The sequence below is a fragment of the Dermacentor albipictus genome, chromosome 2, assembly GCF_038994185.2.
Source record: "Dermacentor albipictus isolate Rhodes 1998 colony chromosome 2, USDA_Dalb.pri_finalv2, whole genome shotgun sequence".
Taxonomy (NCBI): Eukaryota; Metazoa; Arthropoda; class Arachnida; order Ixodida; family Ixodidae; genus Dermacentor; species Dermacentor albipictus.
Window position 1 is genome coordinate 168,019,038 of NC_091822.1, and position 15,427 is coordinate 168,034,464.

At 45.7% G+C, this 15,427-nt stretch overlaps 1 protein-coding gene and 1 long non-coding RNA gene across 2 annotated transcripts in view; one reads left to right on the plus strand and one right to left on the minus strand.

Annotated features, from left to right (window-relative positions):
• The first annotated feature begins 1,469 nt into the window (after positions 1 to 1,469).
• LOC139056296 (uncharacterized) lies at positions 1,470 to 14,740 on the plus strand. The gene is made up of 4 exons (XR_011512259.1): positions 1,470 to 1,606; positions 5,851 to 7,080; positions 9,648 to 9,726; positions 14,610 to 14,740. It is a non-coding gene; the product is annotated as an uncharacterized lncRNA (long non-coding RNA).
• The window catches only part of LOC135910607 (uncharacterized), a 375,300-nt gene continuing 371,556 nt past the window's right edge, over positions 11,684 to 15,427 (minus strand). The window contains exon 125 of the mRNA XM_070534413.1: positions 11,684 to 14,916. Within this exon, the coding sequence (XP_070390514.1) occupies positions 14,651 to 14,916 (266 nt within the window). The 3' untranslated portion in view covers positions 11,684 to 14,650. The remainder of the gene's footprint in view (positions 14,917 to 15,427) is intronic.

Consider the following 15,427-nt stretch of genomic DNA (forward strand, 5'->3'; position numbering starts at 1 on the left):
AAATTACCATCACGGTAAAGAAAAGTCGAACGCACTGTTGGGTACTGCAGCACATATCCTTTCTATGAGAAGGACAGCGGCGGAACTATTTGAGAGGTGGAGGGTGGCGTGGTGGTGACGAGGGGCAAGGGAGATTTAGGTCCTCATCCCACATTACATGTTTTAAGTGTTTCCCCCTTGCCTCTTCACTCCAGACAGCACTGGACAGACGGACTGACAGGAAACCGCGAAAACTCTTCCAAGCAAACGCACCTCGCTTCGTAAGAAGAAGGGCCCCGCCGGGGTGGCGAGGGATTCCTGTTTTCGCAGCTCGACAAGCTCTCCCCAAATGATATCAGGCTAAACGCACGCTGTTACATTAGGCGGGGGGCCCCGTGTGCTCGTTCTGGCTTTCTCGCTTCATGCATGTCGCTCGAAGTTCCATTGCCTATGGTTCCATATATATACTAAGCAGGTTAGAATAAATGGGCACCATTCTCCTACTGTCCGAGGTGAGGCCCTGAACTGCAGCCCCCTTAGCCTCCCCCCCCCCCCCCAGTCCAGCGCTGATGGCCTCGTCTCAAATAAAAGCTATCTCTTCACCAGCGGTCAAGCGTTGACGTTAGCCACCTTAAGAGCAGGTAGGAAACGAAGGTGCATGACGCATGCACTAGTCTGATATTGCGTGCATGCACCAATATGCATGTAGAATTAGTAGCTAGGTGGTTTTATAGCGAGTCCGGTATTCCGCGCAGGAAGATGGGGCGGAATACCGACCCAGGAAGCAAACGTTTCTTTATTCTATGGCAAACGTCGGCTACCGGCGTTCCAGACTCGGCTTGACACAGCTTGGCCCGGCTAGCGCTTAGTTAAGCTCCAAATTAGACGTCTTCAAGACTTCTACTGTAAGATCTAATGAAGACATAAAGGCTCTAGTAAATATTTTTAAAGTCGATCTCCAAGTCTTACAAACAGAATTTGCACGCATTTTTTTGTTACCTCCGGCTTGCAACAATTCGTTCGACATTCGTCGTTCGACAACACCATCCGTGGAATGATTACATTGGCATGTTATTGTCATATAACAGCGCTCCGCAAACTACAATAATCAAGCAGTGTACTGCAAGGCTTATATGCACAAGGCGATTTCGCAAAGACCGCTGTCGGCGACAGCGCACGTATCAATATCTCTCAATTTAAATTTACCGCGTCATCTTAAACTGAAGTCAGCACAAAGTTTCGTGTGTCATTGATCACAATACAACAAAAACTAAATTTCAATGAAGCTTTGTAAAGTTATTCCTTAATTAAAAAAAAAAACTTTTATAAAATATTTGAATAAAGATTTACAAGCTGATATAACATGGCGTGGCGCAACAACAGGTGCGCTACTGTGGCTTTCGCTTGACCGCGATTTTTAACGTGTTCAGCGTTCTATTATGGACGGACGGAAAAAACTTTAATGGAAAAAAAGACCTGCGAGGTTGCCAGCCCGGGCTCAGGCCACCCGGGCATTGTGTGCGGTGAGGCATAGCCTTTCCACAGCTGCCCGGGCCCGCTGGATAGCCCATAATTGGTCGTGTAGTTCTGAGCTAGTCAGAGCGCTTAGCCATCGCTCCTCGAGAAGGTCCGGTTCTATCTTGTCCTCTACGTATACTGAACCGATCTGTGTGCACTTCCACAAGATGTGTGCCATGTCTGCGTGTTCGTGTTTGCAGAGCTTGCAGCTTGCGTCTGGATATTGTGTTGAATTTATTCTGTTTAAGTGTACTGGGTTTCGGAACGTTCTGGTTTGCAATCTTCTCCAATCTGTTTCTTGAGACCTGTCGAGTTGTTTGTGGGGTTGTGGGTATGCTTCTCTTTGTTTCGTGTAGTGTGTCAGTATGTCGTGGTACGTGACCAGTCTGTCCCTGTCGTCTTTTATCGCTTCTTCGTCGTCCTCGCCTCCTCCGTCTTCTCCATCGCCTCCGCCGCAGTCCTTTCCTCTTCCCCAAGGGTTGCGGGGTGTTGGGCCGTCACTGTCCGTGCCGCGGTGGGTTAGTGTTCGCGCGACTCGGTGGGCCTTCTCGTTGAGGTTGGGAGGGGCATTCATGGTAACTTCTCCCATATGTGCCGGGATCCATTTGAGGTATTTGGGTGTAATTGTGCCGTTCTTAAAGTCTTCTGCTCTGTGGTTCAGGATTTTGGCCGCCTCGGTGGAGACCCAGCCCTTTGTGAAATTCCTAATAGCCGTCTTCGAGTCGCTGATTATTGTTCTGTATTGTTGCCGACCGCTGATTATAGCCAATGCGATTGCCGTTTCTTCCGCTGCCTCCGACGATCTAGTCCTTACGGAGCCCGCAGTCACGGTCTTTCCTTTCGTGCATACGACCGCCATTGCGAAGAGGGAGTTACCTTTGTCAGCGCCGACACCACCATTGTCGTCCCTGTTTCGGGGGTACCGCGCGGCGTCTACGAAGAGCACCCCCTCCCGCGCGCCGTGATTTTTGAGAATCGTTTTCGTGCGGCATTTTCTTCTCTCGACATTGTGCACGGGGTGCATGTTCTTCGGGATATTTTCCGTGTTAATTGCGGCTCGGACGTCTGGGTGAATCTGCATCTTGGGGCCGTTCATTCCGTGGTAGTTTATGCCGATCTTTTCCATGATTTCTCTGCCCGCCTTGGTTCCGGAGAGTCTTTCAAGTTGCGCTATTCTCTGTGCTTCTGCGATCTCCTCCAGCGTGTTATGCACCCCGAGTTGTAGTAACCTTTCGTTTCTTGTGTATTGGGGGAGACCCAGTGCTGTTCTGTACGCTTTTCTAATGAGCGCGTCGATCCTGTCTTTCTCGGCCTTGTTCCAGTGGACGAATGCCGCCACGTACGCGACGTGGCTGATCGCGAAGGCCTGAACGAGCCGTACGACGTTTCTTTCCTTAATGCCCCTCCTGTTGTTGGAGACTCTCTGTATTAGCCGAATGGCTGCCATGACTTTCTTTTCCAGGCGTGTTATAGTTTCCGTGTTTGTTCCCCTGGCTTCGATCCAGAGACCCAGGACTCTAATCTTTTGGACCATGGGTATCTCCGTGCCTTTCCTCGTGGTTAATCTGATTCCCCTTTTGTGTAGTTCCGCTACGTCTCTGGACGGTTTGCCGGACCTCCTGGGGCGGTAGAGCAGCAGTTCCGATTTTTCCGGTGAGCATTCAAGTCCGGTGCCCTCTAGATGATTTTCGATTGCCTCCACCGCCCCTTGAAGTCTGTTCTCCATATCACCCTCGCTTGCGTCTTTCGTGGTCCAAATCGTAATGTCGTCTGCATAAACGGTGTGATTAATGCCTTCTATTCGGTCCAGTTTTTCCGATAGTCCGATCATGACGAGGTTGAAGAGCATCGGTGACACGACGGACCCTTGCGGCGTGCCAGCGCTGCCCATGTCCACCTGGATACTCTCCTCCTCGTCCACTCTGATTCTGGCTGTTCTTCCCGTAAAGAAATTTCGGATAAAATTATACGTTCGTTCGCCCAGGCCGAGTTGCACGATTCTGTCGAGTATGGCCGTGTGCTTGACCCTGTCGAAGGCCTTCTTTAGATCAAGTCCAAGTATTGCTCTCAAGCCCCGCCCCGTGGTATCTATGACTTGCTCCTTTAGTTGTATCATTGCGTCTTGTGTAGATAGATCGTCTTGTGTAGATAGCCCTCTTCTGAAGCCAATCGTGTTGCTGTGGTACAGGTCGTTTGACTCCAGGTAGCCGTTAACTCTACTCAGGCAAGCGTGCTCCATCACTTTACCAACGCAGGAAGTGAGAGAGATCGGCCGCATGTTCTGTATTTCTAAGGGTTTACCCGGCTTCGGGATGAGGATCACGTCGGACCTCTTCCATTCGTCGGGTATCCCGCCGTTCCGCCAACACTCGTTGATGTAGTCTGTCAAGCGGCTCGTTGCCTGGTCGTCCAGGTTCCGGAGCATCTTGTTGGTCACTTTGTCGGGGCCCGGAGCCGACTTGGTCTTGATGGTCTGCAGGACCGCCTTGATTTCTTGCTGGGAGAAATCTCTGTCGAGGTCTTCGTTGGGAGAGCCCGAGTAGTTCCGGTGTTCAACGGCTGGAGGTCTCTCAAGATAGAGCTTGACGATTTCATCACCCATTTCACGGATGTTTCCTTTGTACTTGTGTCTGAGCTTGGTCATTTCCGCTTTCGCCGCTGTCTTCGTTCCCGACGGGTCGAGCAGGTGCTTGAGGATCTTCCACGTCTTGCCCGTGTTGATGTTGCCGTCCATGGCGTCGCATACCTCGTCCCAATCCTGATTGCATAACTGGGCGCAGTGTGCTTCGATGGTCTTATTTAGTTCCGCGATTTTGCGCCTTAGATTTCTATTGTGTTTTTGCCCTTGTTTATGGTTTTTTATGGTTTTTATGTTTATGGTTTTTATGGTTTTTTTTTATTTTTTGCCCTTCTATTATGGTTCTATGGTCAGCGGGGTCAGCGGGTTTGGTCCGTGCGCGCATCGCCATGCCTGCTCTGTGTCTCTATGCATGGTGTCTCTGCGTTGAAGGCGCAGCTTCATTTGGTGAAGTGATCGAACTTTTTACCTCTTTTGAAAACTCTGTTGCCCGATTTTAGCACCATGACCAACTTTTTTCTTTGTTCACATCAATTAATGCATGTCGTTTATTGTTTCGAATTTCCTTGCGGCATGTCCAATGTCGCGGATACAACTTAAACGGACACTAAACGCAAATACTAAGTCAAGCTGAAGTGATAGATCAGTGCTCGAGAATCTTTAAGGCGTCAATATTATCGCGAGCGGAGCTTTAATAATCGAGAAATTGAGGTAAATGCAGGACATGATTGGAGACTCTTCCGGGGACATTCAAGCACTTGCCCGACGACAAAAGCACTCCTCACTTAAATTCTGTCACTATTGCTCAACTATATACTCGTTGCTAAAAACATCCTTGTGTTGTATTACAAGATGAAATAACATGCTGCTTGTCCCGTTCTATCTTATTTTTAAAATACGCATTGGAATTGCCGTTGACAACGACGCGGGTGGTCGGAAGGTTTAGTTTGCGCTCGACTTAGCGCCGCCCACGCTTTCGCGTTTCAGTAGTTTCGTTATCGCGTACTGCTGCGCTGGTTTTTCTGGCTCGCGAAAGTCGCACGAACTGCAAGTAGCAGAGAATTCAACTTCCATTTCATGTCGCGGGATTCCCGAACGGTCCACGCCACTTGAGCAAACATCAGCTGCAGCGGCGAATCCACCGCTCTGTTGGCTCTGTCTTAACTCGGTACCGCCGTCTATCGGGCGCCGTTTTACTTACCGACGGCATACTGCAAAGGGTGGTGATGGCGTATGCAACGTCACCACTCTCCCGTTTGGTGGCGGGAGATATAAATTTCAAAAAAAGCATTCAGACCTTTCAGATGCAATTTTCTCGTAAACTAAGTAATCTCAAGGCATAAAACAAGCGTTGCGAGGTTTCTGGGATGGTATTTAAACCGTCCACGTCGACTTAGTAGTTGCCTTTAGTGTCGCTTTAATATAACTCATCTAGTTGATATTGCATTTTGATTGATGTATACATAGGTTCACTCAATGTCGTCAGTATCGATTCTCCATGTTAAAATTGTTATATCGGGAACCGATTCTCGCTGAGTTCTCGCGTAGTTTCTTAATGGCCTAAAATCGGCTACTTTGTAAGCTAGCGCTGTAATTATATAAACGCGAGCTATACCGTTTATTGACATGCATTACTTTGTTGACAATCTGAAAACTGCATCACGATGGGAATAATATATCTGCGTCCCTTAGACTAATTGCACCAACACGTAAGCGCATACATTCACGGTGTCCACTACATTCATTTTTTTTTCACTTTGATTTTCACATTACAGAAAACTTTGCAGAACTTTTTTAGTCCCTTAGCCTTGCTGGCTAGTAACGGGACCAATTGTTCAACGTACCTACATAGTTCAGCAACATTGACAAAAGGAAAACAAAACTATAGATATTCGGAAGCGAAAAAGGAGAACAAAGTGAGTCTTCATGTGAACGTTGTTGCCGCCCATTGTATAAATACACTTCGGTGCATTTTCTTTTTAGCATGCATGGCCTTGGAACAGCTAAAGTTTGACACCCTGCCCAATAGAAGCACTCCTTTCCTTCTTACCTTTCCTTCCTTCCTTTTCATCCTCCTCCTCCTCCGGAGTGATGTTTCCCGGTGGTGCGAGGCAAGCGTTTCAGCAAAAAATACGAACCACAGTGGTATAGCCTCGAGCCAGCTTGCACCAATTTGAGACTACTAGTTCCCAAGAGCTTGGGACACCAGGATCGAACCTGCGCAGCAGTATAGGAGCAATAGTTATGCATGCTGAAGGTGTGCCTTGCTGCACGTTATTAGCTACCGTCCAAGCTGTCGAAATATTCATGATTCCCGTCTGTCTCTTGTAAGTGCTTTGACACTTGCGTATTAATGAAAGACATGGGAAGACTGAACACTTCCTCGAAAAGTGCGCCAACTTGGACTTTGAGTTCCTCAAGGGTTTACTTGAGCAGCTTGAGGATGGCATATACTATTGAGGGGCTACTGGGCGCAAAGGAAGAGGAACATCTTCGCAATGATTGAGCAGCTAGACAAATCCATGCTCTTCCCCACTCTCAGCATGTCTGAGCTCCACGACGATCGTGGGCGACTACTCTGACTCATTGAGAGAGTCAAAGAGCTGGTCAATGCGCACCAGTGCAGGGTTGACATCATAACGAGCTACTTGTAAAATGATATTAATTAGTGGCTTTAACGCCAAAGTTACAATATACGCACTTTTAAGAATGCCATCCGTTCTTGATATATTTATCAGCACAAATTCGCCTATATTCTCTCTGATACTGAAACCTTGCGTGCAAGCAGGGCTGGAAGCACCGCCCACGTTTTGCTTGATGCTCTCAAAACTTAGAGGCCCATTTCACGGGGATCCTGTGGGCGCTGCCATGTATGATCACATGGTGACGCATCCATTGCTTGTCTCAGACCCCTAGTATAGCTCTGTAAACATCCCCTTCGGTGGATATCGTAGAGGCTTACTGGGTGGATGACATGAAGCTTCGGCCTCAGCTTCAGAAGAAATGTAAGTGCTTACGAAGCTCATAACGTACGCTTTGGCTAAATGGCGCAAGCAGCGTATATGGTGCTTGTACTAAAAGAGGGCTAAAAATGTATTCGCTGTTCAAACTTTTCCTCTTATAAATCGAATCAAGATCAGTGTGTTTTGCTCTTCATTCTTTATTTGGCAAATATTTTGAAGCAGCGGCTTGTCACGTTTTTGCTCAGCTAAATTCTCAGGTGCGGTCACTATCTCATTGTTGATTTTCTGCCTGATCGCTTGCGGATGTGCTCAGCTGCGAACTACTTTTTCTTGCAGGGCACAAGGCTTGGGACGTATATGATCTGTACTTTGTAATATGTATAGCTTAATTGTAGCAACGACGTATTATCGCTAATCACTTGCTTACTCCTGTGGACCGTCAGGAAACGTTCAGCTTCAAACATTCGTGTGCTGTCAGTGAGGTCGCTGCCACCATGCTTAGGCACATTGATTCAAGTGTGCGCCCATTCACTTATTTCTGGTACTTTGGCGATAGAGTGGGCGTAAGCTAGTGTGTGAATTGGGGCGGATGTATGTGTAGGTAATGATGCGAGAAACTTACTATGCCAGGAAGCGGTGCTACAACCTTTGTCACTTCAGTGTAGTGAGCGGTACTCACTTTTGCCAACTTTCCACAGGGTTGAATTCCTTTCCATAGAGTTTAGCGATACAATGCTGCCGGATGAGTCAATTTTTTTTAATCCTTGAGGAAAGCTGTGAATCATGAAGGGCTGGTAAAACAGAACTTGGACACACACATTCATTCCATTCCTTAAAGGGCCCCTCACCAGGTCTGGCCATTTTGAGCTGACAAGCGCAGAGCATACAATGCGCTCCAACGATTGTGTTTGCAAAGAATTACATTGCTAAGCGCCTCTCAGCTATTAATGAAACGATTTGCAAAATTTTTTCAGCAGAACGCTCCCTAGAGGACAAGTAACAATTTGCAGCATATGATTGAAATTTGCTATGGGGCCTGGTGAGGGGCCCTTTAATATGCCAGTCACTATTTTTGCAGTGAGCTATTGCGTACGTCTTCACTCCACGCACATTTTGCAGAAAGCATGGAATACAGTGCGTAAGGGAAAACCCAGTTGCACTTCCGACAGCTTATCGCACAGAAGCAGGGCAGAAGCGGTACTAATGGTATCGTATTCGTGCGCTTTCTCTGAGGCAACTTGCTGCTGAAATCGCCATCTCGTTTCTCTACACTCTTAAAACAGTTGCACCCTTTGGGGTGTATATTTGTCCTACAACAATAATCGTCATCTGCTTTGCTTACGTTTCGTTTCTTAAAGACACTGTGCTAGCTACTTTCCTGTCGAGAATGCTATGACACGCTCATAACACACATGCAGTTCGTGACCTGGAAGTACCAGGCTCGCAGCGTTAAAAAAAGGAAATGCGGGCCCGACATTACTATTATTGTTGTGAGACACGAAGCGCCCCAAAGGATGTCAATTTTTTTACGAGTGTAGAGCAAACTGCTCTGCGAAAAGAGTGTACACTCTTTAAATAGTTTACACTCTTTAGGTCGTATCTTGTCCCCCAACAATAGCCATCTGTCTTGCCCGCATTTCCTTTCTTTTATGCTGCGAGCCTGGTACCTCCGAGTCACAAACATCTGGTGCGTTATCAGCAAGACACAGCATTCTCTAAAGGACGCTTTTTCAAGACGGGAAATGCAAGCAAGGCAGATGACGGTTATCGTTGTGAGACAAGATAAGCTCCAAAGGGTGCAAACTTTTTTAAGAGTGTCTGTAGGCCTTGGTCAATGGAATGAAACAGCCCAACACCTCTCCATCCGGCATCAGAATACTCTTGTGCAAGTGCAATACAGAGGAGCCAAAATACACTCTCCTTTATATAATAAAGCGCACACTAAAGAAGTTACCACCTTTGTAGTGTAATGTGCCCCCAAACAATAATCGTCATCTGCCATGCTTGTGTTTCATTTCTTGAAAAATCTGTGCTCACTACCTTGCTCACTGCTTTCCTGTCGGGAATAGTATATGTCACGCTAATAAGGCGCATGCATGGACTAAAGAAAAAGTTTGGAGAAAGCATTACGTCACGCAGCCGGCCTTGGCCGGCTGCGTGACGTGAAGTTAACGCTTCGTGAAGCCCATACATTTGTTCAGTGGCGGCGTAACACATGACTCTTGCGTTGAGATCACGGCGCAAGAATTGAGATTTGCGGAGACATTCGATTCCCAGTAGCTATGCCAGGAGTTTTTATTCAGTGTGCGCTTGTTCAGCTGCTCTACTGTGGCTCTGCCTGCAGAGAGGGAACACTAAAACCAACTGCGCGCTTTAACATGCGATCACGTGTTGGGTCGACAGGTTGGGCTTCAATCGCGTTGCATGATGCTGCATCCCAACTTTTTCCTTCCTCCATGCACGCGTGTCGTATCATGGTCTGGAACCAAGCGCACAGCATTAAAGAAAGGAAATGAGCGCAAGATAGACGATAGAGGGTGCTTACTCTTTAGAGTGTATATGTACAGCTGTCTGATGCATGCATGCCAATCACTTGCTACTACTCGCAGTGATTGATCACTATGCGCTTGGAAAACTGTACCGGTACGTTGGCCGAGAAGCCTGTTGTGCTGAATGTGGCCATGCCAGGTGGGTTCCCTAGGAGTCTGTTGCTCCAGTGAATTGAGTGAGGAGTCTTTTGCTTCAGTAAATTAATGCCATAACTTTTAAAGAAAAATTCTTGCAAATGGCAAAATTTCAAGCAAGTAATGTATCAATCAAGTTTACAAATCTGTAACTCATATGTAAAAGACGTTATCACAGTTATGTAAACAGCATCTAATAATAAATTTAAAGCAGACAATATTGCTGCATTATATGCTGCTCTCAAATATGTCATTGTAATTCGCGAGTATAGACTTTTGCAAAAGCCTCGTTAACATTTTTTATTAGCTTCTTGTATGTTGTAAATTCATATATCACATTTGTCTGCTTGAGATGCTCTAACAGGTGTGGAATGCAGAACACTGACGTTTTTTGTGCATATCTACTTATAGATGTGTAAACTTTGTGCTTCGATATTTGTTTAAGCCTTCAACAATGCAACAATTTTTGTTAAAAAGAATGAGGTCCTAAAACTTTTTTTCTTCTATATGTAGTAGCTGCAATTCAATTTCCTCTTTCAAATGCAGCAAATTTCATTGAAATCAATCCAGCAGTTGTCTCATTAAAGCATTTCTGCATTTTACGTGCATCTGAACTGAGAAATCGGAAATTGGCCCCAAGCTAAAGCTTCGAATTACCTCCCTGCCTCTCTCCTTTTTTCCACCTCTCCTCTCTCTCCACACTTGTGGCAGAAGTGTAATCAGCGCTTTAAAAGTCTGGAATGAAACTGATTGCAGAGAAGCCGACACAAACACACATTATTTAGTTGTTCATTTTACTTGTTCTTTTTTCCTGATGATTTCAAGTTTTCACTGTCCTGAAGTGACTATGCTTCTCAAACTGCAGGGAGAAAAGAAAATTAACCGATCAGGTTCAGTGGCTTTCCCCACTGGAAATTTTATATTTTGATTAGCCTAATGAACAGTATACCATAGCAGTACATACTTATAGGACTTCATGCATTCTTCCAAAGCCTTGAGTAAATGGTGGAATAAATTTGTGCCACACTGATTGTTTGGGAAAACAGTTTATCTCCGTTGTGACGAGTCACTTAAAGGTGGGTAGCTATATATATGAGACTGTGTATGTCAACATGTTGCCTGATCTTTGCAAATTGACTGAGCAATGCTCTGACAATGTTTCCAACGCTTTGTGCCGCAAAGTTGAAAGCTGTGGAGACATAATGTAAATCATACTTCAGGGCACATACGCAGTGATGGTGCAACAAAAGGCTGATGTTGCCATTTATTAATGTTACTTGAGTCATTGATTGTGAATGTACTAGTGCTCAGCCTTGAGTGCACATGCATATGTTTTTACATTTAGATGACGTTTATGACTGGGCACACTGATTGGACTATGATATCACAGAGGAGTCATGTTGCTATAAAGTAGAAAAACTTCTCAGAGGAAAGGAAGGATCTAGTTCTCTATGAGAAACTTTCACTGATGCACGTATATGAGAGTATAGTGAACAATTGACATACCAAATTCTGATAAAACAGATGTGCAGCACCAACTTTCATATCAATTTGCCCCCCAGAAGCCTACAGCAAGTACTCATTTAAGCACCCACCTTTTATTCTTATATTTGTACTTATGTATTGTGGGCATCTGCTCATGCTATACTTATTAATAGATGTTACTGCATAGTCAATAATGCAGCACTTAACATTATACATAATTTAGTAAATTAGCATCAACCGAACTTTTACAAGCACTTGATCAATGTATTAACCACTAACAGTGACACAGAGGTGGCTTCTTGTACAGACCATAACAGAGTCATCACACGTCACTTGATACTTGTGAGCAGAAACTGTGGATTTGGTGACATTAAAAAATTTTAATTCAATCGTTTTAACTTCTTGTAACAGTCAGACATACCATCTTCCTTGGCTTGGCCTATCTTGGGAAATATAGTAAAATAAAAAGCACAGAGTCATAATAAAAATTATGTGCTTTATTGCAGAAGTGAAAATACACAGAAGATAAAAAGTAAAACAGCAAATGTTTTAAGGCATGTAAAAATGGCGTTTCATTGCTGTAAGGCTGCTTTATTTAAAAAAAACACAAGGCTGCTGTGCCATTTGTAAGCAGATGATATGCACAAGCATTCAGGCAGTGTGTTAGAGTTCAAAGAAAAGAAAAAAAAAGAACTAGACGTGACATCGCTATCGTGATCGTACACACCAGAAAAGAGGAAAAAAAAAAACATGAGATTACTGCTGAGAGACAGAACACATATTTACACAGCCCTTTTAAATAGTTCACATTCTGTTAACAGGATCTATAATTGTCATAAATTGGGCACTTCATGCAACCTATTTATACACATCAAGAAGAAAAGAAAGTTAATCTATCAAATTTGGGGAGAAAAAAAAAATCAAATTTGGCACCACAGTTAATAGAAAAAGAGTAGTGCAAAGATGTGCTCATAGTCTCTCAGTGCCTATGACTTACAAGTCGTGAAACGTCACCGGTAACTTTGCCACAATATACAAACAAAAAATAGCTGCCAAAGGATGGGACCAGTCCCTAGTCCTTTTTTGTGTCTTTGTTCATATATAATGTGGCCGAGTCACCACAATAGCTTTCAACAGAACAGAAAAAAAAAATATTGTGAGTGAAAGCTGGCAGTTGTGGAGTCTGTGTAGAACGAGAATTATTAAATGAAAAGTTGGGAAACGAGGCAAAACATTACAAAGAGAGAGATAAAAAAAGGCAGAAGACACAGGATCCTTTATCACAGCAAAATAGCATTTACTCTATGATGCTTCTTCGCTTTATTCACCGTTTTTGTGTGTCTGTGTGCGCGCGTTTGATTCAAGACGGAAGTGGAAGAAAAAAAAAATGCACATAGAGAAAGCACGACCAAGGTCTTTCAAAGGAACAGTACTAGTTGTTGTCTGTTGTTAATATCCTCAAATAGTATTTAAATAAAACACGCAAGTACGATCTACACACACATGGTAAAAAAAAAAGAGTAAACACATAATGGCAATTATAACAAACAGACGACGGGCTGCGTCAAATGTGGCTTGGGTCCCCCTGGCAGAATAACCTGCCGACGTGACACAATGACGAAGTGGTAAGAAGCAAGATTCCTCGGTTTCAGTTGATACAATAGCAAGCGTTGGAAAAAGATTACAACAGAGTGCACATTAACAGTACCCTCTGAGCTTGTGCGTCAAGAACATCACAAAGCGCACGACTATGGCGTGGCAGTCGATGTTGCAATGAAAGTCACAAGACACTGATTCTGTGGGTTTATCAAAGATTTCAGTATCTGCGAAGCGCAACTTTGAAAACTTGAGTGACAAGCCTAAAACCTATACACTTCATAGGCATGCCACATAGCTGCTTGCTGAAACTTAAAAATGGAACGCCCCAAGATCAGCTGCAAATCACAGTCACTGACCATACAGTGCAATGCATTAAAAGGTCATTTAAAAGCCTGGAGCTTGTCGGGCTTGTGACTGCTTACGAGGAAGTGGTGTTACGTTGGCATGGTTTTTGAAGTGATGGCGGGGAGACAAGCCACATTCGAAAAGCCAGCACCACAAGAGAAGCACGCAACACGTGAAAGTGTCACCCTGTCCCCAGAATACACTCGAAACAAGGAAGCACCATCTCCGTTATTTTTCTTCCAACCAGAATGACACAGGGTTCCTGAGTAACTCAGCTTCACAAACTCATGCTCGCATCCTATCGGACGACACGGAAAGGAGAGACCAGAACGTCTGTCACTTGTGGTAGCTCCGAGTGACTGTTGCCGCATCGGTTCAGTCGAAAGGCATACCTTCAGAAGAAAAAAACTACAGGAGACTAAACGGTTCAGCTAGTCTGAGGCCAACTTAGCAAGCTTCAAATCGCTGTCAAGAAGACAAAAAGACTTCTGAACCAGTTGTGGACGCAAAGTTCCAAAAACACATATTAATGTTTCTACAAGATGTCCAGCACCTTATAATGGCTATCTGTAAATGCAAAGGGCCCGTTAAAGCTGCCTGCATGCCCTCTGACCGCAAGGACAAAAATATAACTGTAGTAGCAAGGATGTTTGGCACATCAGTGAACCCGATGCAGACGACGCTGTACCGCCACAGGCATGCACCGCATCTGCAAGACATAAGATGCACACACACAAATTCCATGCACACACACGCACCCTGTGAAACTGAGTTACTTGGGAAGTTACACCGGCAGGTGCCGCACATGGTTTCATTTATAGGCAGGCAAGACACCAGTGTCGTCGCCGCTGCCACTGACAATCAACATCAGCACACAACATACAAAATCTAGAGTCCATCCCTGCACACACACAAGGTTGTTGCTGTTGCTCTGGGTAGCTGCCATGAATCAACAAAAGTGCAGGGAAGCGCGGTTCCCGACCTCACTGTGCCGTAGGGTAATGCACCACGACTGATTCCGCTGCCAAACCTGCCTTCTCCGTGAACACCTGGCACGCACTTTTCATAGGAGGAGGAGAAGGGTTTCTGCCCTGCTGTGATAAGTCCCGCCTTAAAGAGATGCCACATGACACCCCGTCAAACTGCAGTCCGGCTGCCACTGAGTTACTACGCTGCAGGAATGCTCTTGTGCTCTCGACGATGCTGACGAGGGGCCGTGAAGAAAGGGCGGTGACAGGCAGTGAACGCACAGCAGCAGCAATGCCCGACGGTGCCAAACGTGTACGTGCTGCTCTTGTAGCTGGAGGTACTGCGGGTAGCAGGTTGGCGCTGCGGTCAGTCATGACATAAAGATGGGGGTGGGCTGGTGTTTGTTGGATGGGGTTTATGAAAAAATGACTTGGCCTGGTTGGAAGGGGGTGGTGTGGGGGCCTCGAATCGCTTGCTTCTCTTTCGCAGGCAGGTCTTCTCGAGGAGAGATGGGAGCCCCCGGGACGGGCCTACCTTAAGCTGGGGGGCACTGACGACTGATAGTAGTCAGGCGAGGGCTCCGCCACGGGCTCTGGCGTTGTGTACAGCGGGTTAGGAAAGTCTGGTGGGTGCGGCAGCGGACCCTCTGCCTTGGCTCGCCGCCGGTATGCCATGAGCCAGCAGGAAATGGCCACCGCCACGGCGACCAGTGCGAGCAGCGTGGTGATCACCAGGGAGATGATGAGACCCAGCTTGGGCAGGCAGACACTGTCAATCTCCTCGATTTCTGGACCGGCTGGAAACAAGGGAAGAGTAGGAAGAAACACAGCTATGACAAATGTGCCAAGATGTTGTGCACTATGTCATTCCTATCTTGGTGGCACTTATGGCTGTTCCTCTGCTTTAAGAAGGCATCAAGATGTCCTTAGACTAGGTGCAGGTAAGTGACACTCTTTCTTCTAGTAACTGCCTGAAATGTAAACCTTGTCAGCAGAAAGTACAAAGGAATAAAATTAACAGAAAAAAAAAGTTCGAACAGTGAAGTGTCTTTTAAACTTGGAATCCAGTGATGATGTGGCACTACCTCGTGGCCTTACTTGATTTTCACGTGCATAGTGCAGACCAATAATTGAACATAGTGGTGCTGTCCTAACGCTGTTTTCAAAGTCTATGAAACATCAACTTCATCTCATGTGCTGGCTTTCGCACCACCAATTCAATATGCCACACCACTGACCCATGTATTCACATTAGCCTTCTGTGTCGGTCCAGCAGTAAAATGCTGTTCTGCTTGTGTTGACGAAGAC